This window comes from Echinops telfairi, unplaced genomic scaffold (genome assembly GCF_000313985.2).
Source record: "Echinops telfairi isolate 266 unplaced genomic scaffold, ASM31398v2 ScPeMD7_7474;HRSCAF=8512, whole genome shotgun sequence".
NCBI classification, from domain to species: Eukaryota; Metazoa; Chordata; class Mammalia; order Afrosoricida; family Tenrecidae; genus Echinops; species Echinops telfairi.
The window spans coordinates 7,348,253-7,374,663 of NW_022111378.1; the positions used below are offsets into that span (position 1 = coordinate 7,348,253).

General features: G+C 45.7%; 1 protein-coding gene across 2 annotated transcripts in view; it reads left to right on the forward strand.

The window, feature by feature from the left end:
• The window catches only part of BEND7 (BEN domain containing 7), a 107,846-nt gene that overhangs the window by 71,571 nt on the left and 9,864 nt on the right, over positions 1-26,411 (forward strand). For both annotated transcript variants that reach the window (XM_045285638.1, XM_045285639.1), the window contains exon 6: positions 20,043-20,162. In XM_045285638.1, the coding sequence (XP_045141573.1) occupies positions 20,043-20,162 (120 nt within the window). The remainder of the gene's footprint in view (positions 1-20,042; positions 20,163-26,411) is intronic.

Here is a 26,411-nt window from a genome sequence, read left to right on the forward strand (position 1 = left end):
GTAAGCCTAGTCGGAGGATTGCTACATCACATGGTATCTGTTTTTCAACTGGGTGGGGAAGCACGATTCCACCTTCCACAGTGCTGTTGGGCCGTTTCATCGTCCCACCACCAGCGCGAGTGTTCGAGTCTGCCGACTCCTCGCCAGCACTTGTTTTCTGTTCTCCTGAACTTTGCTATTGTTCAAAAATACCTACCTCATTGCTATTTTGATTTACATCTCTCTAATGGCTCATTGCCATGAGCGGTTCTTCAGATGTTTGTTGGTTTCCTAACTGTCTTCTTCAGTGAAGAGCCCGTTCATACTCTCCGCCCATTTTTAAGTCAACTTATTTATCTTGCTGTGGTGTAGAAGCTTTTTGTAAAGTTTAAGAGATTAAGCCCTTGTCTGATGTGTCATTGGCAATTTTCCCCTCCCTGTGAGTTGGTTCTCTTTCATTCTTTTTATGAAATCTTTTTTTTAATCTTTTGAGAATCCTTAGAGTTTTAAAATTGTTTTTCTCTGTTGTGCCAATGCCTTGCTAGAATTTGAATGAATAGTGGACTAGCTAAAGGCAGAAGAAAGACATTTTCGGACTTCAACGTAACACATAAAGCTCACTAAAGAAATGCCGTAGTTTTTCATGTGGCCTTGACATTGCTGTCCTGAAAACAAGGTAGTCTTCACCAAACAGTGTGACCCAGAGGACATGGTCTTTGGGAAAGTCAAGAATATGAAAATCTTTGCTGATTTGAATATGGTAATTCCAAGGCACAAAATGGCTGTGAACAATACATGGGTTGGCTGCTCACTGGATCCAGGAACTGGTGCTCTAAAGATGGGTGAGGCACTGCCTTTCGCCTTAAGAAACATGCAGCCTGCCAGGGCTACAGACAAATTCATAATGAACCACAATGTTGAGCCATACACTAGCCCACTCCCATCATATCCGTCCTGACTCATAGTGACCTTTTTAATTGGTTTCCAAGGCTGTAACTCCTTACAGGAGCAGACAACCTCTTCTTTTTCCTTCAGAGCAGATGGTGGGTTTGAAAATGCCAACCTTCAGTCTAACTCTCAGTTCAACACTCAACCAACAGTATCAAAAGATAGAATAAAATCCTTGTCAAACACCAGTTATCAAAGTGGAGGAGAAAGCACAGTGCTAAGTTTTCTCTAGAGGAAACAGGTGACATTAGAGCTAGACCTTGAAGGTTGAGAGGTATTTTAAAGGCAATGAGAATACTCATGTTTAACCCTGGCTAAGTTTAATGTGGTTTAAAATAAATAAAATACTAGTGAATGTCCTTTGCCTTCAGAACTATGTAAAACCTATTCTTATGAATGCGCCTTGAATCCCATTTACTTTAAATTGTTTACCTGCATGAATAATGATGTTAGTTGCCATGGAGTCTTTTCTGACTCAAGGCAACCCCAAGTGTGCAGAGGAGAATGGATCCAAACGATTTTTAAGGCTATAGTCTACCGTGATTCTAACTATCCTGGTCGCCCATACTGCTCCAAATAGGAATCTTATTGTTCTCACAACCATAGATCCATTGTTTGCTTCATATGAAGCAAATGGAAATGTAGTGAAATTTGTTCAGAAAAACAATGAGGTTTTTATTGATCTTTTGTAATCCATTAACGACAATAATGCCCAGTTACTGAATTCCTACAGAACCTGCATTTTCATACCAGTGGTAGAGATGAGTAAAAGAACCTCCTGTCCAGAGAGAGAGAGAAGTTTCTATAGCAAAAAACCGGCTGCATAGGATTGCTCACTGTGCATTGCACAACATGATGGGTCCGCATTCCCATGATTGACTTTGTGATTTATATATTTGTTCTGACAGATTTCTGGCAGCTGTGAGTGTCTTGAGGAAGGGGCTATTTGCACAAGAGCTCCACCTGAGCTGGTCATGTTTGTAAAAATAGCATAGGGTGTGTTTGTTCTGCAGAATTCACCTTTTTATTTAACTTGTGGGGTTTTTTGGCTGACCTAGGATAATCACCAGCATCCTGGGTAAAGCTTCATTGCTCCTGTTTCCCTGAGCCTTGTGTGGAAGCAAAATTGAGTCCATTCTTTATGCTTTTCTCCTGGATCTTCAATTGGTGCCAGTTAATCTAGCAAATGTTTCTGTTCAATTCTGTAAACTGGTAGTGGCAGCTTATCTTCAGCAAAAAATCTGAGGGACTCAGGAAAACTTCTGCCTGCAGCCCGTACGCAGATGGCCGTGGAATATGTGTTGTTACTGTAGCAATGTGGATTGATAGCAAACCTGCAGATGATAAAACTAAGGATATATGCCAGCTTTCACTAAGGAAACCCTGCAAAAATCCATAGACCTTAATTTAATATTGAACTGAAAGCTGCCATTGATTTTGGCTCCCTTTAAGCCATCTGTGTGTAAGACAAGTACTCATCCTCACATGAGAAGAGCTCGTCATGTGTTCCCACCGACTGCTCCTTGTGGTCCAGCCTTCCAGTACATGCGTGGTGCTTCCAGGTTTTTGTTCCTTGCATCCTGCCCTCCGTTAGAGAGGAATACCTCTTCGTGTGCAGCTCCTGGTCTTTCTCAGAAACCTGTGTATAATCCGCCTCAGGCTCCCCTCCTCACCCCTGCGTATTGGATCACAGAGCAAACCTACGAGTAGTTTATTTGAAGGACTTCCCTCCACACCTCTTCATTACCTCATACACCATTTTGAATCTGCTTAGCCAAGTACTAAGTTCTATTTTAAATGTGGACAGAAGCTGGAGCAAACGAAACAGCAGACAGGGACTGAGGGAGACGTGTCTGTAGGGCATGACAGCTTCATCACTGGGTTTGAGGCCTCTCTGGCCTTTTATCAAAGAGTCCGGTGTGGCCCTTCTTACCCACCGAACAGCTCACCTTTGAAGTGGCACTCCATTTCAAACAAGAGTCTTTAACAGAGACGTCAGCATTCTTCCACGCTTCTCATTTGAAAGCTCAATACCTCTCCCCCCTTTGCTACTGATTCCACTTAAGCACCCCCACCTTGTCGATTCTTTCGGTCATTCATTGCTTCTCCAAAACCATCCTAATCCACCTTGAAATTTTACAAAACACTCTTTGAATAACCTCTCCGCCCCTAACTTCCCCTTCCAGTCCATGCAGTATACTCTTACTAACAGCCAGGTAGCACTTCCTGAAACAAAATCTCATATACCCTCATTTTCCTGCTCCGCTCTACTTTACCCATTCAATCACGTCCAGAATCCCCATAATGTGGCTTCTCGCCCTTTGCAGCGATGTTTTTTTTCCAGTGCTTCCTAACAAGTGAGTCAGTTGCGCTGACCCTGTTCATATAGTCTCACGGGCTCGCTCTCTTTGGACCCAGGATGGGCCGTTTCCCCAGCGCCGCATGGCTCATCTTTCTTCTCGAACAAACCCAGGGCCTTCGTCACAGTGCCTTGACTCTGCCCTGAGACCCTCTCCCAGAAATCCATCTCTGAGTTCCTAGAGCGTTTGTTACCTTTAGCAATGAATCTGAACCCTTTGCATTGCTGCTGGTGATTTATGTTGAGGATAACCATAGAATTTATGGCCCAGACGGGGACTTCTGATAGTGAAAGTGATGCTATTAATAATTTCACCAGGGAAACAAGCATTTTAAGCCTGAATTGTCTCGGGCAAATAAGGATGTATGGTCATCTGTTTATGTGTTCGCGTTGTCTTCCCGGCATGACAGAACTACCCTATGTGGGAGAGAGCATGCTTTATATTTGCACTGTATTTTCCTCGGTATGTGGAACAATACCACTCGTATAACTGATGATCAATAAATACAGGAAGGAAAACAACAAGAGTCACTTATGTTCCCTGAAGCCGTTTTTAAGATCAAAACACAGCTCCACTACGCTGGGTATGTATAGAGCATGAATAACAGGTATAACAACGCAACTTTTCCGGCAAGTTGGAAAAGGGCAGCTGTGATTCAAGAAGGCAGAATAGAAGTTTAAAGGTTAGAAGAAACAACAGCAGTAAGCAGATCAGATGGGGTGCAACCATCAAGGCGACTATAAATCTTATCCATCCATACAGGCAGGCTTCAAGAGGTCTGGGGAAATTCCATGATCTTTTCATTCTCTTTTTCCATGAACTTTTTGACATCCCCATATCATCTTTGAGGTGATCCCAATAGAATACCGAAGTTGTTTCCCATGGCGTTCTGAAAGTGTGGGTGATGGTGAAATAGCAAAGAAGGACACCCCGGTGTGTTTGCAGGGTGGCGTGTAGCCGGCTGTGCTTCCTTCAGACTGAGGAGCATTCATCTTCCAAAGCTAACGCTGCCATGGAGTCAAGCCTGACTTGAGAGGGACTGAGCAGAACTGCCCGGAGGTCTTCCTAGACTGGACTGTGTACAGAAACAAGACTGCCATCCTTCTTCACAGCTGCCCAGGGCAGAACCTCTTTACCCCCAGGGCTCCCTTTCAAACACGAGTGTATAATAATTTTATTGTAGAGCTTTGTCTTAAGTAAATACAATAACAGAACCTATCATCAGGCTAAATGTACCATTTGCTATTGTTCATATCTCAAAAATCTTGATACATCTGCATACCTAACCTTTCCCGTTTATTTTTGCAATACTCATCACCATAGCAACATGGTGCCTAGAAAAGAGGTTAGTTTTAAATAAAAGCTGGGGAACTTTTTTTAATTGTCTCAAAATGTGAACTCTGAAATCATGAATGATTTTCGTATTTAGCAAATAAAATTTTTTTCCCTTGAAATATCCCAAATGTGTTCAACAGAATTACTATAGCACAGCAAGGAGAAGGAAAACGTTAATCGTATTTCCCAGTAGCTCTATTGGAAATGACCTCTGAGCCGGGATTTCTTAATTGAATTCTATTAAATTAACTTCATTTAAGAAATCGCAGGAAGCACCTTTTGTGGGGGCGGGGGCGGGGAGGACAGATGCTTTCTTTTTGACGGAAGGCAAAACAGACTCAAGGAAGACAAGCAATATTTGTCCCTTCCCCCAGGGTTCGGTGGGCTCTGATCTTTGAAAGTCGCATGATGCAGCACGAGATTGTTCGGCGCTCCACTGCTTTAGGGAGAGTGAAGGGAGCATTGTGGAATGGAGATTGATGCCGGACTCCTTTAAATGCTTGTAACATTCCTTTCTCTACATTCAGAGCATGTGGTGTGGCTGATTTTTAAAGTCCCTTCCAGGTTAAAAATCACACGGCTCAATAATGGTAGTCCAGTTTCTCAGAAGTCGATCTTCAGGATTAAATCTACAGGCTGGATTCTGTTTTATGGGTACTAAGGGACCTTTTCCTTTTTTTTTTTTTTTATTTTTTTTTTATGGGCTCATAGCACTCTTATCACAATCCATACACACATCAATTGTGTAAAGCGCATTTGTACATTCATTGCCCTCATCATTCTCAAAACATTTTCTCTCCACTTAAACCCCCGGCATTAGGTCCTCATTTTTCCCCTCCCTCCCCGCTCCCGCTTCCCTCATGAGCCCTTGATAGTTTATAAATTGGTATTTTGTCATATCTTGCCCTGTCCAACGTCTCCCTTCACCCACTTTTCTGTTGTCCGTCCCTCAGGGAGGAGGTCACATATAGTTCCTTGTAATCGGTTCCCTCTTTCCTACCCACTCTCCCTCTACCCTCGCTGTTTCGCCACTCACACCACTGGTCCTGTAGGGCTCATCCGCCCTGGATTCCCTGTATTTTCAGTTGCTATCTGTACCAGTGTACATCCTCTGGTCTAGCCAGACTTGCAAGGTCGAATTCGAGTCATGGTAGTGGGAGCAGGGAGGAATCATTTAGGAACTAGAGGAAAGTTGTATTTTTCATTGTTGTTACATCGCACCCTGACTGGCTCATCTCCTCCCCAGACCCCTTTGCAAGGGGATCTCCAGTGGCCTACTAATGGGCTTTGGGTCTCCACTCTGCACTCCCCCCATCATTCACTATGGTAAGATTTTTTTGTTCTGATGATGTCTTATACCTGATCCCTTCGACACCTCGTGGTTGCATAGCCTGGTGTGCTTCTTCCATGTGGGCTTTGTTGCTTCTGAGCTTGATGGCCGCTTGATTACTTTCAAGCCTTTAAGACCCCAGATGCTATACTTTTTGATAGCCAGGCACCATCAGCTTTCTTCGCCACATTTGTTTATGCACCCATTTGTCTTCAGTGATCCGTTGGACACCTCGTGATCACACAGGCTGATATGTTGTTCCATGTGGTCTTTGTTGCTTCTGAGCTAGATGGCCGCTTGTTTACCTTCACTAAGGGACCTTTTCATGACAACAGCCAACCACAGGTGCCCTGTCGAACAGGGAGAACTGCCCTGTGGGCTTTCCAAGGCTGTGACCCTGATGGAAGCAGGCTGCCTGCCGCATTGTCTTCCTCTCACAGGCTGGTGGATCCAAACCACAGACCTTTCCGGTCGCCTGAGTGCTTACTCGCTGTGCCACCAGGTACCTTTATGAGCAGTACTAACACCTACACCTACTGCTATTGGGTCCATTCCAATTCATAGGGATCCAGTATAGGTTTTCAAGGCTATCAATCTGTCCAGGAGCAGACAGCCTCTTCTTTCTCCCATAGAGCGTCTGGTGCATTTGAACTACTGGCCTTGAAGTTTAGTAGCCCAACACTTAACCCACAGTGCCCCCAGGGCACCTGAGATCAGCAGTAGGTGCTAAAAAGTAGATTGTCGTGATGGACCTCCCTTTTACTGGTATTCGGCTGTTGGGTGTACACCAGCAGACTGCCATGCAATCACAGAGAAATCCTTTCATGGCATATTCTAACTTCATCACTATTGTTTAGATTGCTGTATCTCCTTAACTTTGTTTTTAAAACTTCCTTTTTATAAACATTAGTTGACAGGTTGTGCTGAAGTTACCTTGCCAGATCAAGTCTGAAGCGAATTTGTGTTCGCTGTATTTTAAAACTTATGACTATTTACTGTGAAGATTCGTTCTTTCTATAGTTTCTTCAAGTTAAGTAATGGGGCAAAGAAAAATGTTTCTCAGATTTATCCTTTCATGGATCCTTTATTTGTGTCTGCCTAAAAACTATCTTTCGGTGCTTATCCCAAGAGTAGGGCATGTCAGGAGCATAATTGAGATCTGATCCGTATTGGCACTTTCATGGCATAATTCCTAGGAGAAACTTTCTGGTCATTCACTGAAGAAAGGCATTTATTTCGATGAGCATTCTTCTTTAGGTGTGAAATGGAAATACTGATAGCGTGCTTCTTCATCTTGAACGTGTTACAAACATCTTCCCAAGGTTTGCTTCATCTCTACCTTACCACTGACACCATTCCTTAGTTTATTGAACATTTTCATTTTATTCTTCCTAGCTCTTTAATATTTTATATTTCAATTTCAGTAATTCCACTCCATTACATTGCCCTTGATCAATTTTAGATCACTTGTTGTTCCCTTGTCCCTGGGTTTGTTAACACCCACTTCCTTTCCCCTACCTCCCCCTCTCCCATGTCTTCCCCAGAACTGTCGGTCCGTTGTTTTCTCCTCCAGATTGTTTATCCAGCCTATCTTATCTAGATAGACCTGCGGAGATAATAATATGCATAAAAACAAGACAGCAAAAAACAACAACAAAAGGAAACAAAACAACAACAAAGAAAAGCCAAGGACCCAAAAAAGAAAAAACTTTAAATAGTTCAAGATCTGTGTGTTGACCTTTAGGACAAATTACTCTTTTTAATGTTTATAACTTCTCTTTGGTTCCTTTTGAAGTTATCCTTATTTTCTTAAAGATTTACGTCCTCAATACATTTCATTATTTGAAGCATATTTTGCTGTTTTATAATGTTGTGGGGTTTTTTTCGGTAATGGCATGCTTACAGCCTTGCAGGCTTGTCGGTAGGTTGTTGTATGGTGCCACTGAGCTGGTTCTGCCTCACAGCTGCCCTTTTTGTGGAACAGACCCAAACACTATCCAATCCTGCACCAATTTTTATGTTTGAGCCTGCTGTTGTAGCCACTGTGTCAGTCCATCTCATTGAGGGTCGTCCTCGTTTTCACTGCCCTTCCACTCTACCAAGTAGGATGTCCTTCTCCAGGGACGGGTCTCTCCTTAACACCCTCTCAGGCCTGGCCCCAGCCCCTCCTCAGGAAAATGTTATGGCTTTTAACTCCACCAAGAAGTGTCCAGAGGCACCCCATCCCACCAGCAAGTCTTCTGCATGAAGGCCCTCATCTCTCTTACTCTGCAAGTGATGGGCCCTTTTAGCCACTTTGCTCCATGGGCCGGGAAGCCCTATGCTGTCTCTTGCAAGTCTGGTTCCGCTGCCATTGCTCCAATATTATGGCTGTCTTTGCTACCTGGGTCTAGGAGCTTCTCAGCACAGGATCCCTGAGTCTAAAAGATAACGCTCTACTCCAGGCTCCACTTCAGCGTGATAATGTGCTCCCCCTCATGCTCTGTGGGATGGGTACTTATACAGGTAAATGGCACAATACTATTGGGTGGATTTTATGAACCCATTGGCATAATAACTGACTAAGTGGCTCCATCAGTTTGCATTATAACTGACATTTTCTGCTGTCAGGGGCTGGCTTCTTCCTTGACAAAAGCAATAAGCTTCTCCAAAGGACCGGGCAGCTGTAACAACTCCTCAGTGCCCAGCAGGGGAAACTCCAAAGCTGATTTCTTGATGTTGTTTTTATAGAACTAAGCCAAAAGGCCAAATAAAGAAAATTATTTCTCCACCACAGGTAATATAATTTCAAATCACAAACCTATGACAGGTGAGGCCAGGAATGTAGACTTCTTCAGGAAACTTCCTGTTCTTCTCTCTGGAGACTGGAATCCTTGCATGCATGTTTCCTCCCTACTCATCTTAGTGGGGAGATAGTTACCCTTTCCCCCAGTGCAGCCCTTTTAGAGACTGGGCTGTACACACAGGATTCAGTTCCAACTCCCCTCATAGAGGCCAAAGGCCTCACTGCCTGTTCCCTTGTCATTAGAAAAATCGGAGCTTCCAAGGTACCCAGACTTGCAACACACTCACCCCACCTCAGCACCACGGCAGGGTATGTCTTTGGTATGCACGTTTTGTTCCCTTTGTCTGAAACAATCTCTACCTTTATGCTTAGTTTCAATTTTTAATCCAGCCTCTAAGTTTCGGCTTAGCCATTTCTTTATCGAAAACCCTTCTTTAACTATTAGCCACCAAGCCAGGAATATGCCTGACGCCCCTGCTCTGTGCCTCCTGTACTTATTCTGTCATGTCAATGGACTTGCCTTTCAGCTTCCGCTTACTGGCCAGCTTTGGGAGGAAAATTGACCATTTGTGCACTAGCATCGCACACAGTCCTGACCCATTATGGGTGCTAAGTAAATACAGCTTGAATTAACGGATGCTGTCCTTTTGATAAGGGCATGATGGGGTGAAAGTTTCAGGTAGGGAGCTCCCCTGGTGTGTGTACCAAATCCAAAAACATTAGCCATGTAATTGCTCATAATAGGCACCAACAAAGGCATGTGAGATAAGTTGTATGCTGAAGGGATCACCCTCCTAAAAAAAATAATCGATGGCTATGTGTCTTCCGGCGTGCTCCTAAGACATGTGGGTACTCGGGGCCGGCGGGAGGAGGGAAGGCTCCCCCTTAGTGTGAGCTGAAGCCACGGGGCATTACAGCATAGGTTTCTTTTTTTTCCTTTTTTTTAACATTTTATTAGGGGCTCATACAACTGTTATCCCAATCCATACACACATCAATTGTGTAAAGCACATTTGTACATCGTTTCTCAAAACATTTTCTCTCCATTTAAACCCCCGACATTAGGTCCTCATTTTTCCCCTCCCTCCCCGCTCCCCCCTCCCTCATGAGCCCTTGATAGTTTATAAATGGGTATTTTGTCATATCTTGCCCTGTCCGACATCTCCCTTCATCCACTTTTCGGTTGTCTGTCCCCCAGAGAGGAGGTCACACACAGTTCCATGTAATCGGTTCCCTCTTTCCTACACATTCTCCCTTTACCCTCCCTGTTTTGCCACTCACACCACTGGTCCTATAGGGCTCATCCGTCCTGGATTCCCTGTACATATTTTCAGTTCCTATCTGTACCAGTGTACCTCCTCTGGTCTAGCCAGACTTGCAAGGTCGAATTCGAGTCATGGTAGTGGGAGCGGGGAGGAAACATTTAGGAACTAGAGGAAAGTTGTATTTCTCATCGTTGTTACATCGCACCCTGACTGGCTCATCTCCTCCCCGAGACCCCTCTGCAAGGGGATCTCCAGTGGCCTACTAATGGGCTTTGGATCTCCACTCCGCACTCCCCCCATCATTCACTATGGTAAGATTTTTTGTTCTGATGATGCCTTACACCTGATCCCTTCGACACCTCGTGGCAGCATGGGTTTCTGATGTCATCTCTAGGGGATTAAGAAGGGAACCGCAGTTCAAACTGCTCTCTTCAAGGAGACTCGCTGGGTTTCCAGATGGAGAAGCTCTCAAATTCCCCGAGGAGTAAAGAGACTGGCTGTGAGGATGGCATGGCTAGGTCGGGAACAGCCCATCTAGGGTGTGCCTGCCCTCTGCCTCCCTGCCTCGTGCTGTTCGCTGTCACTCTGCCTCTCCTTACTGCTGCCACCCTTGTCTTCCTTTCTGCTCCCTCACGATGCCACTTTGCACAGGGGCCTCACGGCCTTCGGATTTACAAAGTCATGCCTACTATGACTAAAACCCGCATTCTCAGGACCTATTTAGATAGATGAAAGATAAGTGGTCTTGCAGATCCCTGGTCCCCGTTTATCTGGGAGCCTCTCCCCTTCCCCCCTGTTGTTCTTCATGCCTCTGTGTTGTGTTGTTGACAGTAATGCCAGCATTCACAACCGTACCATGGAAGCTTAACCATTGATTTGCTTTGTTTGCACTTTGATCCTTTCTCTTGAACAAAATCAGTGTGTGTTCATCGGCAGCTCTCAGAAATTTCACAAACACAGGTTGCAAACAATCCCTCTGAGCTGTAACCTTCGGCAAGTTTTTTAACCTGGCTGTACTTGTGAGTTTTGTCATCTCTAGGATAGGCTTACTGTCACCTACCTGTTTGTCCTTTTTGCCACACTATTGGCATGTGTGTTGCTGTGATGCTGGAAGCTCTGTCACGGGTATTTCAAATGCCAGCAGAGTCGCCCAGAGTGAAGAGGTTTCAGCAGAGCGTCCAGACTTAAGAATTGACCACAAAGAAGGAATTGGCTGTCCACTTCTGAGGAATTAGCCATTGAAACCCGTATGGGCAGAATCAAAACATGGTCACACACTGAGAACCTCTTGGAAGGAAGCGTAATATTGTAAGAGGTGAGTCCCAGAGGCTGGAAGGCACTCAAGCTATGACTGAGGAAGAGCTGCCTTCTCAAAGAAGAGCCAGTCAACCATAATGACGTGGGTGGAGTAAAGTCTGTGAGAGGAAAGCACTTGGGACCTTCCATTGTGGATGGGGCTTGACTCAAAATGACAAGAAAGAGCTGCAAACATCAATGAATAATTGGAACTTGGAATGTACCAAGTATGAATCTTGGGAAATTGGAAGTTGTAAAAGAATGAAATGGAACACATAAAAATAGACCTTGTAAGCCAGTGCTTCTCAACTTGTGAGTCGTGACCCCTTTGGGGGGTCAAACGACCCTTTCACTGGAGTTGCCCAATTAGTAACAATAGCAAAATTACAGTTATGAAGTAGCAACAAAAATAATGTTATGGTTGGGGATCACCACAACATGAGGAACTGTATTAAAGGGTCATGGCATTAGGAAGGTTGAGAACCACTGCTGTAGGTGTTAGTGAGTCAACATGGACTGGTATTGACCATTTTTTATCAGAAAATCATATGGTTTACTATGCCAGGAATGACAGATTCAAGCGGAATAGTGTCAATCCAAAAGGACATTTCAAGGTCTGTCTATAAGTACAATGTGATGGGTAATTCATGTTGGATACAAGGAAATCCAACCTATGCAACTATTACGCCACTATAGCTAGTGATGAAGACCTTGAAGAATTCTACCAACATCTTCAGTCTAAAACTGATCAGACTTGCGGTGAGAATGCATTAAATGATTAGAATACAAAAGTTGGAAACAAAAGAAGGAATAGTAATTGGAAAGTAAGGTCTATGTGATAGAAATGAAGATAGAAATGGAGCCAGAGGTCACATGACAGAATTTTGCAAGACCAATGACTCTTCATTACAAGAAACTTTTTTTCAGCAACACAAAAGGCACTTCTTCAGATGGAATACACAGATTTAAGTAGACTCTTATCTGTCAGTAGAGATGATGGAGAAAGTCAATATCAACAGCTAAAATGAGTCCAGACCATGAATTGGATGGAACTGACCATCAATTGCTCATATGTAAGTTCAAGTTGAAGCTGAAGAAAATTAGAACAAGTCCATGAGAGCCAAAATATGACAGGAGAGAAAGAAAAGATCAAAGTGGACGTCAGAAGGGACTCTTAGACTTGTTCTTAATTGTAGAGTAGCTAAGGAAAACAGGAGAAATGAAGTCAAAGAGCTGAACAGAAACTTTACAAGGGCAGCTGGAGAAACAAAGTAAGATATTATAATGCAAAGTGCAATGCCCTAGAGTGAGAAAACACAAAAGGGAGAAAACGCTCAGCGTCTCTTAGACTGAAAGAACTGATGGGGAAAAAAAAGAAATTGAAAGATTCTGTGGGCAAAATATTGAACGATGCAGATAGCATCCAAAGAAGATGGGATGGATACACAGTCACTGTACCAAAAAGAACTATTTGACATTCACCCGTTTCAAGAGGTAGCATCATGAGCAAGATAGATAGTCAAGAAGTTCAAGCTGCACTGAAAGCATTAACCAAAAGCAAAGCTCCAGGACTTGGAATACCAACTGAAATGTTTCAACCAGCTGATGAGGCACTGGAAGAACTCACTTGTCTATACACCAGGAAAATATGAAGACAGCTGCTTGGACAAATGACTGGAAGAGGTCCATATCTGTGCCCATTCCAAAGAAAGATGATCCAATAGAATGCTCAAATTAGAGAACAGTAGCATTCATCTCACATGCAATTTTTTCTAAGAGTTTCTGAAGATCATCCACAGTTGCACCAGTACTCAGAAGAGGACATGGAACAAGGGATATCATTGCCGATGTCAGTTGGATATTGGCTAAGAGCAGAGAATACCAGAAAGATGTTTACTTGTGTTTTCTTGACTATGCTAAGGCATTTGACTGTGAACCATGACAAACTATAAATAATCTTGAGAAGAATAAGAATCCTAGAACACTGCATTATGCTCATGCAGAACTTGTACATGGCTCAAGCAGTTGTGGAAACAGAATGAAGGCATATTACATGGTTGAAAATCAGGAAAAGGTGTTTAGGTATCAGGGTTGTATCCTCTCACTATACTTATTCAACCTGTATGCTGAGCAAATAATCAGAGAAGTTGGATTATATGAAGAAGAGTGTGGCATCAGGCTTGGAGGAAGGTTTCTTAACCACCTGTGATACGTAGATGACACAACCTTGTGTACTGAAAGTGAGGAGGACTTGAAGGACTTGCTGTTGAATAGCAAGGATTGCAGCCTTCAGTGTGGACTACAATTCAGTGTTAAGAAAGCAAAAGGTGAATTAATGATAAGTGGAGAAAAGACTGACGTTGTCAAGGAAACAGCAGTCAAGAGATCAAAGGATACATTGCATTTCATAAATCTGCACAAGGTGTCTTGAAGGTGTTGAAAAGCAAGGCTGGAACTTTGAGGACTAAGGTGTGCCTGGCCCAATCCATGATATTTTCAGTTGCCCTGTATGCATGTGGAAGTTGGACCTTGAATCAGGAAGAGTGAAGAAGAATGGATGCATTTGAATCCTGGTGCCGTCAAGAATATTGAAGGGACCATGGCCTGCTGAAAGAACAAGTATAACTCTCTTGGAAGAAATACAGCCAGAATGTTCCTTAGAGGCCAAGATGGAGAGACTTTGTGTCCTGTGTTTTGGACATACTGTCAAGAGAGATCAGTGCCTCGAGAAGGACATCATGCTTGGTAAAGTAGAAGGGTAGGAAAAATGATGAAAATCCTGGACAAGATGGATTGACACAGTGGCTGCATTGATGGTTTCAGACATAAGGGACTGTTGTGAGGATCGCTCAGGACCAGGCATTGTTGGGTTCTGTTATACGTAGGGTCACTGTGAGACCAAATTGGCTCGACAGCACCTAATAGAGCCTTACACTACTTACCGCATATCCTCAAGTATAAGCCAACCCGCATATCAGCCAAGGCACCTGATTTTACCACACAAACCGCATTAAAAATGTGCTGAAAAACTCAGCTTATACACGAGTGTATACAGTACCTCACTGGGTTATTGCAAAGATCAAATGAGATGTAGACGAATTGCTTATTAGTACCTGGAAAATTTCACATAATAACTTTAAGAGACTAAAGGAAAAAAATCAGAGGAGTGGAAGAAAGACAGATTATTTTAATACCTCCTTAGATGAGAGGAAATAGAAAGAGGCCTGTCTTCAGGGACACGCTCATCTCCTCCTCTTCCAAGTAGCACCTGACAAGGTGTCGGCAGTCAGCAAGCGTGGCTTCTTCTCTCTTTGCAAAGCCCATGTGGGTTCACTGATCACCTAGAACTCCCTGCAGAAGTCCCTCTGTGACCTTTGTCCCAAACCCTTCACGAGCGCAAGGTTTCAGTTCTACGTGATGGGAAGCTTGATTCCCACTTACACTGTTTGACCAGAAATCATTGAAGCAAAAGTTAGATTATTACTGCTGGCCAGAGTTCTATCCTAGATACAGGGCTTTCTAGTGAACTGAAAGCTCTGTTTTGCTGCTCAAAGTGCCTGTGTGCTACTATTACTTCCTCTTTAACTTTTGCCAGCACAGGTAGCTAGGTAAATTCAAATGAGAAGTCCTCCAGGCGTGTTTGTGTAAATATGTGGTTGTTTGGGGCCCAAGTCAGTCTGCTCTGCTCTCTCTGCGTCAGCTCTGAACTTGAGACACTCGCCACACCACCGGTTCCTTGATGATTAGAGCCTACGCTGCATTTCTTGCAAAGGATCTGCTCTGCCACCACGCGCTTATTCGTTATTTATGAACGCAAGCACCTGGGAAAAGTCTTTCCTTGTGTACAGATCAAGTTGAAAATTTCCCATTGCCCTGCGGAGTTAACTACTTTTTGTGCCTTCGCCCATTACCATCGAGTGGATCCTGACTCCTAGGGACCTAACTGGCCCGTAGGGTTTCCAAGACAGAAGCAGACTGCCACGGTTTTCTCCCCAGAGCCGCTAGTGGGTTAGAACCACCAGCCTCCTCTCCGTTAGCAGCCTCGTGCTTCAGGGTTCCTTCTTTGTGTCTTGGGATCTCACGTGATATGAGGCAAAGTAGGTGCTTTAATTTTTATTTCATTTAATCGTTGGCCTTATTCCACTTGTTCAGATTGTGTAGACTCGCTTAAAATTAGCCTTCACTTCTCCTTAATACATTGAAATAGGGAAGGAGGGAAATTTATTTTTAGGTTGGACATCTAAGGATGCATGCAAATGGTTCTACTGTGATTCTTAATGACCCACTATTAACATTGTGGGGACCCAGTGCATTAATGCAGTATACCTCTTTTCACATCATTACTCCTAATAGAACTGTTACCAGGATAATAGCTTGACCTTTAGCTGTAGATTCAGATAGCAAAAGTATATTCTGCTTACTCGATACCCCTCTTCACCTAGCATACTGAGTGTTTCCAGATCAATACAGTGACAATCTTTCAGCCTTGCTTAGGCCTCCTCTGTGCATACAATGGAGAGAATAGGATTTGGTCGTTAGTAGGTAAATTCTACTTAAAAATCTCTTTTGAGTTTGCCTGTAACTCACTGCAGTAGAATGTCAGTCATGTGCCTGGTGGAAATATTTGTGTCTGAATTTGTCAAGAAGCCTACTGCTGTGCCTTCAAAGGTCTCAGACACTGACCGGGGAAACAGGTTTTCCTGACTTGTCAGTACAGAAACCAAAATACATTGTCTCTGAAAAGAGCAAAATAATAATAATCGCTGTCCCGACAACCAGGAATGGTTACCATTTTAGTGAGTGACAAAGTGTTGGACCTCCAGGTCCCATTCAGTGAGAAAGGCCTGCTCTGAGGCCTCAAGGGAGGGCGGAGCACCCCACAGCCGTCCCCTTCCCTCTGTCTCCTCAACAACGGCTCTGGCACGCAGATGGCTGCCGAGAATCATGGTGATGTCAGCGCTGTCCACATCTACTTCTTTAATTTGGAGCCACTCATTTCTGACGTGTGGTAATTTGGACGCACGCAGTCACAATCTAAGAAAAGAGTGGTTGCTATGGAAATTAATTGTGTGAACAATATAGTGGGGGGGGGGCGGTTTACCTGATCAGACAAGTGGATTCATTTTGGAGTATGCATTTTCACATGCCCCAAAAAGGCGCTAAGTACAAATATTTTTGTCTATTCATTAAACCAGGGCCTTAAGAACCTTTTTTTTTTTTCCGCAAATCTCTGATTAGTAAATAATGTTGTGGGCAGTTAACTGTAATAAAACCGGGTTCCTTTAAATACGCTATTAATTAGGGCTTCCTGCTAATTCACCTAGGCCTTCTCACCCTCCTACCCCATGAGTCTAAATTTGTGATCTATTATATTTGCAATCATTAGAAACAATGGGAAGATGTTTATTCATCGATGCTTATTGAGATCTTAAGGCACTGTAGCACGTGCTTGGAGGGAGATAAACTACGTGAAGACCCCAGTATGGGTGACTTAAAAACACACCTCTTCCCAGAAGAGTTTTCTGCACAGCTCTCTGAAGTGGACACTGCTTGAGTTTCCATGGCCTGCAGAGCTCGGCTGATGTCTCCCCGGTCCTTAGTTCTGCTTCCCACTCATCACTCCTCCGCTGCTCAGGTGGGGATGGGCTGGGGCATGTCCGGCAAGGCTCTGATCATCGCTTTGCCACGTTCTCCCTGACACGCCACCTTCTTGGTCCCAGATGCTGTTACCATCGAGGAGGCCCACACTGTCCATGAAAGAGTCGCCTGACTCCCCACCCACGTACTTCCTGGGCCTCATCTGCAGTGATGCTTGCCTCCGCTCCATCTCAGCCGCACGTTACTCACCACTGCTTAGCATTCTCGCACAGAACAGCTCAGGTGCTGAGCCTCCATCACCCATTCTTACCTGCGTGGAATTGTGCTTCTGGCTCTCCTGCCCTCACTCCCACCACACCTGCTTACAACCCCATAGATACCTCCATTCTCTGGTCGCTACAGATTTCTCCCAAGATTTTTAGCCTGCCTCTGGTTCCATTCCCAGATTTGCATCCGGTCGGGAAATTGAGGTACTTCCTGGTTTCATCTTCACCAGTATCTTCAAGTGATTTATACTGCTGTCCTTCCACCAAACATGTCTGGTACAATAATCCTAACCCCGGACTAGTCCTGCCGCCCAACATCTCCAGCAAAATAGATGCTTCAAAGTACTGGGAAGGACCAGTGGACCCTTGTACGTAGTGTCCCCACACATATGTGAGCTTGTCTTCGGCCTGCTTCTTATCCTCTTCTCCTCTGACAATCCCAGGCATTCTGGGTGTACCTTCACCAGTCCCCTGCCCTTACTTCAAGCACTTGCCTTCATCTCCCAAGTTCATGGAGGTCTCAGGAGGGACGACTACATTTCTAAGTCTACCCCCGCCCTTGCCTTCTCTCTGCCTTCAGAGACTAGTGTGCCTCCTGTTTTGGGCAGAGCCCATCACCTCGGAACTCTGCCAACTCTGGTTTCGCTGCCAACTCCTTTTATTCTGCACCCTGTATTCTGCCGCGGGACTGGCTGCTTCCCCATGCCTGTAAACCATGCCCTAGTCTCCCCAGACCCCAGCAGCCCTCTTTTCTCTTTCTTGGCTCCATTTCAGCCACATAGGACTGACCCCTGCATAGCAGTCTCACACAGAGCGACTCTGCTGCTCACTCCCTTAGTGGAAGTGAAACTCTTCTCGCCTTCCCTCTTCTGGAGAGGGTCACCTGTGGACATTCCATCGCAGACTGATGCTCTCTTCTGTACTCTACAAGGACCACCCGTCGGCCTCCATCAGGCCCCTCTTCCAGTCAGTCCTGGTATCCTCCAGGGACTCCTCCACCACAGTTGCCTCCTTTTAAACACTGGTGTTCCCACGATTCCATGCTTTTTTCACTCTGTATTCTCTCAGCAGCTTTTTCCTCATTGATTTATCTCCTCTGTGAAACAGCCGTCAGCTCTGACCCTTCCGTCCCCTGTCTCCAGGCCCCCGTAGTTAAACATCTGTTAGCTATCGCCACCCCAAATTCAGCGAGGGTCCTCACCAAACTTAATACAGCCTACCTTTCATCTCATGAAATGCCCCCTTCTTCAGCATGATTCACCACGAAGCTGCCAGCTCTGTGCCCAGGAGCTTGTGTGGACACTGTGATGGCTTCCCAGAGACTTCCCCTTGCCTCTGTCTCTCCCCTCCACTGCTGCCATTCCCTTGTGCACATTGAGATTATTGACGTGTGTGTGGTTTTAGAGATAATGTCCATTGCTTCTTTCAAATAATTTCCTTAAGCTCCATTTCTAGAAGAAAAACCACTAGGTCTAAGAATACAACAATTTTACGGCTCTCACTCTATCTTATTAAAGGACCCCTGGTGGTGTAGTGGTTACACATCGGGCTACTAATCCCACAAGGTCAGCAGTTCAAAGCCACCAGCCACTCCATGGGAGAAACATGAGGCTTGCTGCTCCCGTCAAGACTTACAGCCGTGGAAACCCACAGGGGCTGTTCTGCTCTGCCCACAGGGTTGCTCTGAGTCAGGAGCTATCCGATGGCATTGAGTTTGGGTTTCTGATTTTTTAAAACCTTCTTTCCCAAAAGGATTTTGCCAGTTTTTGCCAATTGTGTTTGAGTGTGAGAAGTCCCCACAATTTTATCAATACTATCTCAGTCTTAGCTTTTTAACCGTTTTTTTCTAACTTAGTAGATATAAATTATTTTGCAGGTTTTGTGGCTTCCCAATTAATTTTTTTAACCAAATATATGTTATCCATTTGTCCATGGAGACTTTCGAAGTCGCTCTTGGCTTTGGATGAGCTCTTTATACCGGGTAGGCCCTGAGCCCGTCCTGCCATACTTGGTGTAATGACTCTTCTCATTTTAGTAAGATGTTTATTGTCCATTCACTAGAAATCTTCTCGTTCTGCCGTTGCTCTTGGCACTATTTTGCTTTGCATTTCCTTGGGAAAGAAACCGTTTAAAACATTAACTTCGCCGATAATTTAAATACTGAGGAAGCAGGATGGTACGAGTGTCTGCTAGGTCTCGACCTTACGGGGCTTCCGTTGAAAAGACTGCAGTTAGAAGTGCTGGGACGGAGCGCGCAGCGTGTCAACAGCGGTGCCTCTTTGCACCGTCACACACTGAGCGCTTTAAGAAGATCGTTGGCGGACCTCCGCGCTGTAGCTCCTTTTCTCAGAATGGGTACCAGGTGCGAGGGGTTGGCTCAAAGTAGAATGGGAACTCTCAGGACTCCGACATCTACAGTTCTTTGGAGAAGAAGGAAAGGAGGCGCGTCTATGAGTGCTGATTGCATGAGTAGGAATCGCCACAGGAATATCTTTCTTGTGGGCAATTTTGAGTTAATAACAAAAGGTGACATTTTCCAGACATTTGGTGAGATCATGAGATCATGAAACCCCAAGGTCATGAGCGTGTTTTCCTCTCTGCCTGTAAGCAATCCACACGTGACCGTGTGGAGCAGCAGAACTTTTCCACGCTAGCTCATTGGTACTATGTAGGGCCAGGTTCACACGGAAGCACTTCACATTGTAGCCAGCGCCCTGCGGATCTCCATTTTTGCCAAAGGAATGTGGTAGAACTCTGCATAAGTGAAGTCTTGTAGAAATGTTCTTCCCCGCCCCACCCCCTTTCTTGAGAGCCAGCCCTAGGTGAGGTCTGCCTCTTGGGCTTGCCCAAGACTAAACCGCATTTCATGCTTTCTTTCAGTCTTCACAGAGAAGTACTGTACTGCTCACCACGTGGACAAACTGCCTGGCCCAAGAGACTGGGTGCAGATTCTACAGGATCAAATTAAACTGGCCCGAAGAAGATTAAAAAGAGGCTCAGGTAGGACTGGCTGCAAGACCGTGCAGAGCACAGGATGGAACTCTTCAACTTTGGGAAGGAGAGGGGGCTTCAAAAAGTTCACAGGGAAATGGAACGGGGAGATCGGGGACTTTTCCCACCACAGTTTTGAAGCTCCTCCTGCAATACTGCGCTCGGGGGTATTTTGTGGGGTTTTTGGTTTTGTTTGGGGGGTTTTGGGGGGTTGGCGGGGGAGTTGTCTTTTAAAGGAGGAGCACTACGTAACATGTATGGTTTCATCCTTTAAAGTCTTACTCAAATGAATGGTGAAATTCTCCTTAAGAAAATCACAATGTCAGACCGTTACTCTTTAACTGTACAAACAAAAAAATGATTGCTAATCTCACGTATGGTTTTATCAGTCTTGTACATGATTTCGTTTTTGTTAGTTCTTTGTGTTTTGTTTGGGTCCCTCTGACTTTGTAGAAGAACTAGTTTACTACATAAAAAACCTCATCAATCCTCATACTAGAAACGTCATAAAAAAACAGGTGGGAAGGGACTGCAAATCAAATATGTATGTCTTTTTAAATTGGGGCTTGGGGATGTCTAGCATGATTCTGCTCGAATAGTGAACATCAAGCAACCCATCGCCAGTTGAATTGTGGCCAGTTTGATTTCGTGATCTGAAGTCTCACTTCCCACAGAGGGAGAGTGGGCCAGTTTACAAGAAAGAGGCCTTTGGAGGTCAGTTTTCGCCCATCATGTAGGAATAATCCTCTCCAGGAGGCCACAGACCCCTTGATATTGTTTTAAATAAAGCTTCATATCAAACCCAAGACACATAGTCTGGCAAAAACCGTCTGTGCTGGAGTGTGATAAGCATTAGGGGAGGTGGACCTTTAGATGCTGAAATGTTACCAATTCGGGGATATGATGGAGGCTTATTGGAGCAGGGGTGCAAAACACAGACTGTGTATCTAAGCAGACCCTTTGTATATGAACTTTCTCCATGTGTAGCGTGTCTTCTGCTGGCCACCCTGTGCAGGGTCACCCTAAGGGCTCCCGGGAACTGTGTTTGGGGCCCTCCTGGTACGGGCTGACAGTGCCCTCATCTACACAAGGGCCAAGTGTCTAGACTGACCTCTCCTGGATTTCATGGGCAGAAAAACAGTTTTCAAAAACAACTAACAGGAACAACAAAGGAAAACAGATAAAAACCTCAATAGAAAAGAAAACAACAAATATTTTTAAAAAAAACTAGAACAAATTTAAAATGGATCAAAAGAGAGGTCAAATGGTTACAGTGTTAAATTTTGACGAACTGCACCTGCAGTAATCCACTTTCCAAATGCATGTTGCGTGAGTTCTGCATGTTTATTCTGTGGCTAATACCTGTCATGTGGGGTTGTCTTGAGAGTCATTTTACCCCCTAGTAAGTACTGCCACCAAGACAGCACTGATCCATAAAGCCCTCGATAGACCCTCAGGACCAAAGCTCCCTCCGTTTGCAACCCCAAAGCAACCAACCCAATTCTCTTCTTTCTGCCATTTCTTGAAGTCACTACCATCTCCTGTCTCCTAACATTGTTGGTCAAGTTTCTTCCCAAAGCATTGGGAAGGGCCTCCTCCTTCCCCATCTGCAGCTCACTTTTCAGTCCATTTCCTTTTGCCCACTCTGATGTCACTCTCCGATGTAGCTCTTCCCTCCATCTGCCTCCTGATATCAGATCTCGTCTGTCTCAGTAATCCTATTTGACCTCTCCCTTGAATTCTGCTCTCCCTCTGTGTGATGTCAGCGACTTCATTCTCTCTTGTCATTTTTAACCTCATGCTCCCTGAGGATGCCTTTGATCTCCGTCATCGTTTCTTTCCCACGTTCATCCCTCAGACTCGGTGTCTTCGTCTCGTTCCCATTCTGGGCACTGTTCTTACCCTGCGCTGCCCAGTGTGTAGCCCTGGCCTGTCTGTCTGTCTGTGCTGGAGCCCTAGCCTCCAGTCACTGTGCCTCTGATTATCTTCTTAGTTTGATCCATACCAGCTCACAGATGAAATACTTGTGTTGGCTTCCGATTGCCCCCACATTGAAAGCTCTTTCATGTACTGCTTCTTCCTCCCATAAGTCGCGCAGCATCTTGCCTGGTCTAGCCCCACCGTCCTTAGCAGTCTCCTCACTTGCTATGGCCTCCTGCTCCCTCGTTTGCACTGGCCTCTCCCTGTTCCTGAACAATGCTGCTCTCACACGCTGGTGTTTTTCCCTTGGCCTGGAAACCCTTGGGACTTCTTCAGGAAGCACCTCAAGAGTTACTTTCATCTGGACCTTTCAAAGGTGGGCCCTGCGTTGGGTCTTCTGCCACAATAATTACCCAGTGGTGTCCTTGCCCGGGCTGTGAGATCCTCAAGAACAAGGATTGCATCTCCGTCATGTTTCTCTCCCAGGCGTCTACCTGGCATCATGTAGACACTCAAGAGATACTTGTCGGTGAATCAATCAAGAATTCAAGAAAGGAAGGAACAAGACAGAAGGATCTTATATCGTTTAGTTAGTCACAGTCACATGACTTATTGGAGGCACAAGCCCTTGTTTCATCCAGAGCCCTGCGACAGAGGTGAGAGTGACCTAACTGTTCAAAGGGGACCCTAGGGATGTAGTTGGTTACACACTGGACTGTGTTATAGGGTTCCAAAGAGACCCCGATCACAAATATGATTGAAGGAGAACATGTATTAAGTTAAAAGGGACAAAGGCAGAACACAATGGCACAGACACATCACCAGGATGAGGGGGGCCATTAACGAGGTCATACTGGGGTCAAAGGTTTCAGAGTCAGCACGCCAGTTAAATAAGGCATGCAACAAAAGAAACCATCACAAATTCCTGATGGGTGGCAGATCAGTACATCACAGTTGCAGGTGGGACTACAGAAGCAGGAACAGGCCCGTGATGGGGACTCGTACATTCTGTCATATAGAAGAGCTTACCAGATTGGTCCAGGGCCTTCTGACCAAGGCAGTCAGGGCATGACTGATAGGGCATGACTCACAACTGTAGACCCCCTAGAATTGTCCATTAAGGACACATCCAGGCAAGCCCCTAAGAGAGACTGCCCCTTCCTGGGCTGCCTGGAGAGGGACGGATATATGTCATTCATTTTCCAATGCACCCTGTCCAAGGGCAAGGTTATCTATATTCTTGGTTAATGCGCAGAAGGAATTCAGTGGCGGCTTTATCTCCATGGGGACTCTGCCAATGGATGTCGGGTTTTCATTGTCATCCATAGCCTTCTGCTGATGGGGAGCTCAGCCTTGAAGCTCTAGTCTAGCTGCTAACCATAAGGCTAGCAGTTTGAACCCACCAGTTACTCGGAGGGAGCAAGAGGAGGCTTTCTGCTTCCATAAAGAGTCATGGTCTCAGAAACCCCAGGGAGCAGTTGCAATCGCCTGGGTGGTGGTAGATTGATCTGGAGTTTTTTCTGTTCATTGTCCATGAGCTCTGACCTCAGAAGCAAGGTCCTTACGACCTTGGTATACCTATGGCCACTCACATAGTTTTCCCAGAATGTCCCCTTCACCCTCCTGCTCAGATCCTTTCGCTCATTGCCTTCTATGCTCCCCATCTCCACTTCCCCTGTCCTCTGTCCAGTTTCTTCTCTTCTCCGATGACAATGTCTCGGGGGTGGAGGGGGCGGCGTGTGGAAACCGCCGTGTCTTTAGACTGTGAAGATCCTGCTGGCATGTCTCCTACAACTAAAAGTCTCATGCCTCATCCTTGAGTTACATTACAAAAGGCCCCCCTTTATGGCTGTAGTCCCTCGGGTCAGGAAGGGATTGGGGTGAAAGGAAAACACATGATGCACAATGGAACAGCGGTGTATGAAAGACAAGAGCCCAGTAACTGCACAGTGAGTGCCCTGGTTCAGTGCTGGCCTCGCGTGGGGCATTGTGCCTCCCCAGTTTTATGTCCCAAGGCAGATGTCACGTAGTAAGCCTGAGTGGTGTCTGCGCTAGTCATAGGAAGTTAGTCTGGTGCGTCTAAATTCCACCTTGAGCTGCTTGACTCCTGGTTAGAAATGTTAACAGAGAATCAAAGGTTTTCTTTGTGAGTTTGTAAAAGCTGCCCTTTATCCGTTGGTTTTTAGGGGAAATTGTTGAATGGAAAACACCAAGATAATCAATATATGATTCAGGATTGAGAGAGACCTAAGATTTGTTACAATGAGGATATCTAAGCTTGTCATACTCAGTCATGCCAAAGGAAGGGGGCGGGGTGACTCAGTGGCAGGCTCCTTGCTGCCATGCAGAGAATGCCCGCTTCCTGCCCACACACAGCTGCCACGCAGCTCTCGCCAGGGGTTTGCGTGTTGCCATGAAGTTGAGCAAGCATCCCTGGGGTGTCCGGACTAGCAAGACCTAGCAGGAAAGGCCTGTGGATCCACTTCCCAAATATCGGCTCGTGAAAGGCCAAAGGATGGAAATGACGGGCCACGCTCCATCGATGGCCACACGGAGTCCCTGTCAGCTGGGGCCAACTCTGCGGCAGCTGACGCCCAGCTGAAAGGAAACGCAAAGATGTCCACAAGAACCACCTACCCTTTCCAACTTCTGAGTGACCGGAGGTCGGCCTGGTTGTCTCCAACCCACGGAGACTCCCTATGTCACAGGCTGGAACTGCTCCAGGGAATTTTCTCAACTAGAATCTCTCTGGAAACAGATTGCCACCGTGGAATGATGGGTGATTCCAACCACCAACCTGCCAGCGAACCGCCAGTCCCAAACTCCTGGCTCCACCGAGCCCCAGGAAACTGAGTTCCTGGGCCCTCCAATCAAAATCCGCAGACGAATAACAAGAGTGCCTGGTTTCTTCCTCCTCCGTGGTGAGAATAAACCGGGAAACGGGAACAACCTTGGGACTCCTTGGGAGCTTAAGGGGAAAGTGTTGTATAAATCCAGAATAGGGACGCGACTCATTTTACTGTAAGTGCTGCAGAGAAAAGAAGAGGCGGCATGGGCTTCTAGAGCACGTGTCCAGCTGAGGACAGTTACTGAAAGTGTCTAACGAGTTACGCATTGGGCTGTTAACCTCCAGGTCAGCAGTTTGAAACCGCCAGCCACTCGAGAGTGGAGAGAGATGAGGCTTTCTACTCCCATCCTGAGGACAGTCTCAGAAGCCCACAGGGCTCGTCCCCTCTGCCCTGCAGGGTCAGCGTGAGTTGGAACTGACTGGATGGCAGAGAGTTTGATTTGGGATTTGAAAGGACCCGACAGTTTGAGTTGTGGGGGAAACTCTTGAAGTCCTCCGAAGTTTGGAGACTGTGGAGAAGGCTGGTCTCAGGAATGGTCACATGACCATTCAAATCACATGTATATGTTGGTGGCTTCTCTATACTGTGTACTTCGTAGCTTGTTCTCTCCCTCAGAGGGAACATCCCTTTACACCCCAGCTTTTCTTTCCCACAAATATGACACTGGCCAGCGACATACTTCTCACCCACCTCCACATTGGTCTCAGCGCCTCGTGTAACAGATGCTCACTGTCCGTGCTCCTCTGCCTGCTGGTGCAGGCTGGGCCCAGGCTGCATGCTCTCCCCTCCACCCCACCCCCGGGCCCCCGCCTGCCCTCCCTGTGACATCATCTGCCCTGCTCAGAACGCCGTCTGGCCGTGAGCTACCATCATCCTAATATTTCACACGGAATCTTTTCCCTTATGACCACTGGGTGTCTGTGATCTACGTACATATTTGTGATCGGCACCCTGACAACTCTCACCTGCGTCAATAGCGGGCTCTGTCTGCATCCTAGAAGCAGAAGGCCGCTGTGAGACAAAGCTAACCCTGCCACACAGACAACACCAGGCCTAAATGACAGCGTGTCATCAGTGCTCGGCCAAATGGATTTTGTCTCCTAGTGTTGTCAAAAGCTGTCACACTCCATTCTCCTCAAGTGGCACAGATGTGGGACCCTAGTAAATTGAGACTAGAGCCACTTGCTTTTCCTTCTTAGCGCTGCTCGGGATGGAGAGGCCTGGGTCAATAACAGTGCTTTCTCGCCGGCATTTTGTCTTGATTATTTTCCGTCTAAATGATCATGTAAACAGTGCACCGTAGATATTCCACAGCGTCGGCTTCATTTATCATATTTGGCTCACTTCCTGGGATTCTGTACAGACTCTGACTGGGCAAGCTAATGAGCTAACCACTCGGGGATGCCTGCGCTGCCCGTAGAAAAAGGAAAGCCCACACCAGCCCTGAAAGGTTGTTCTCTTAATCCAAACAGAAATTCATTCGGGGCTC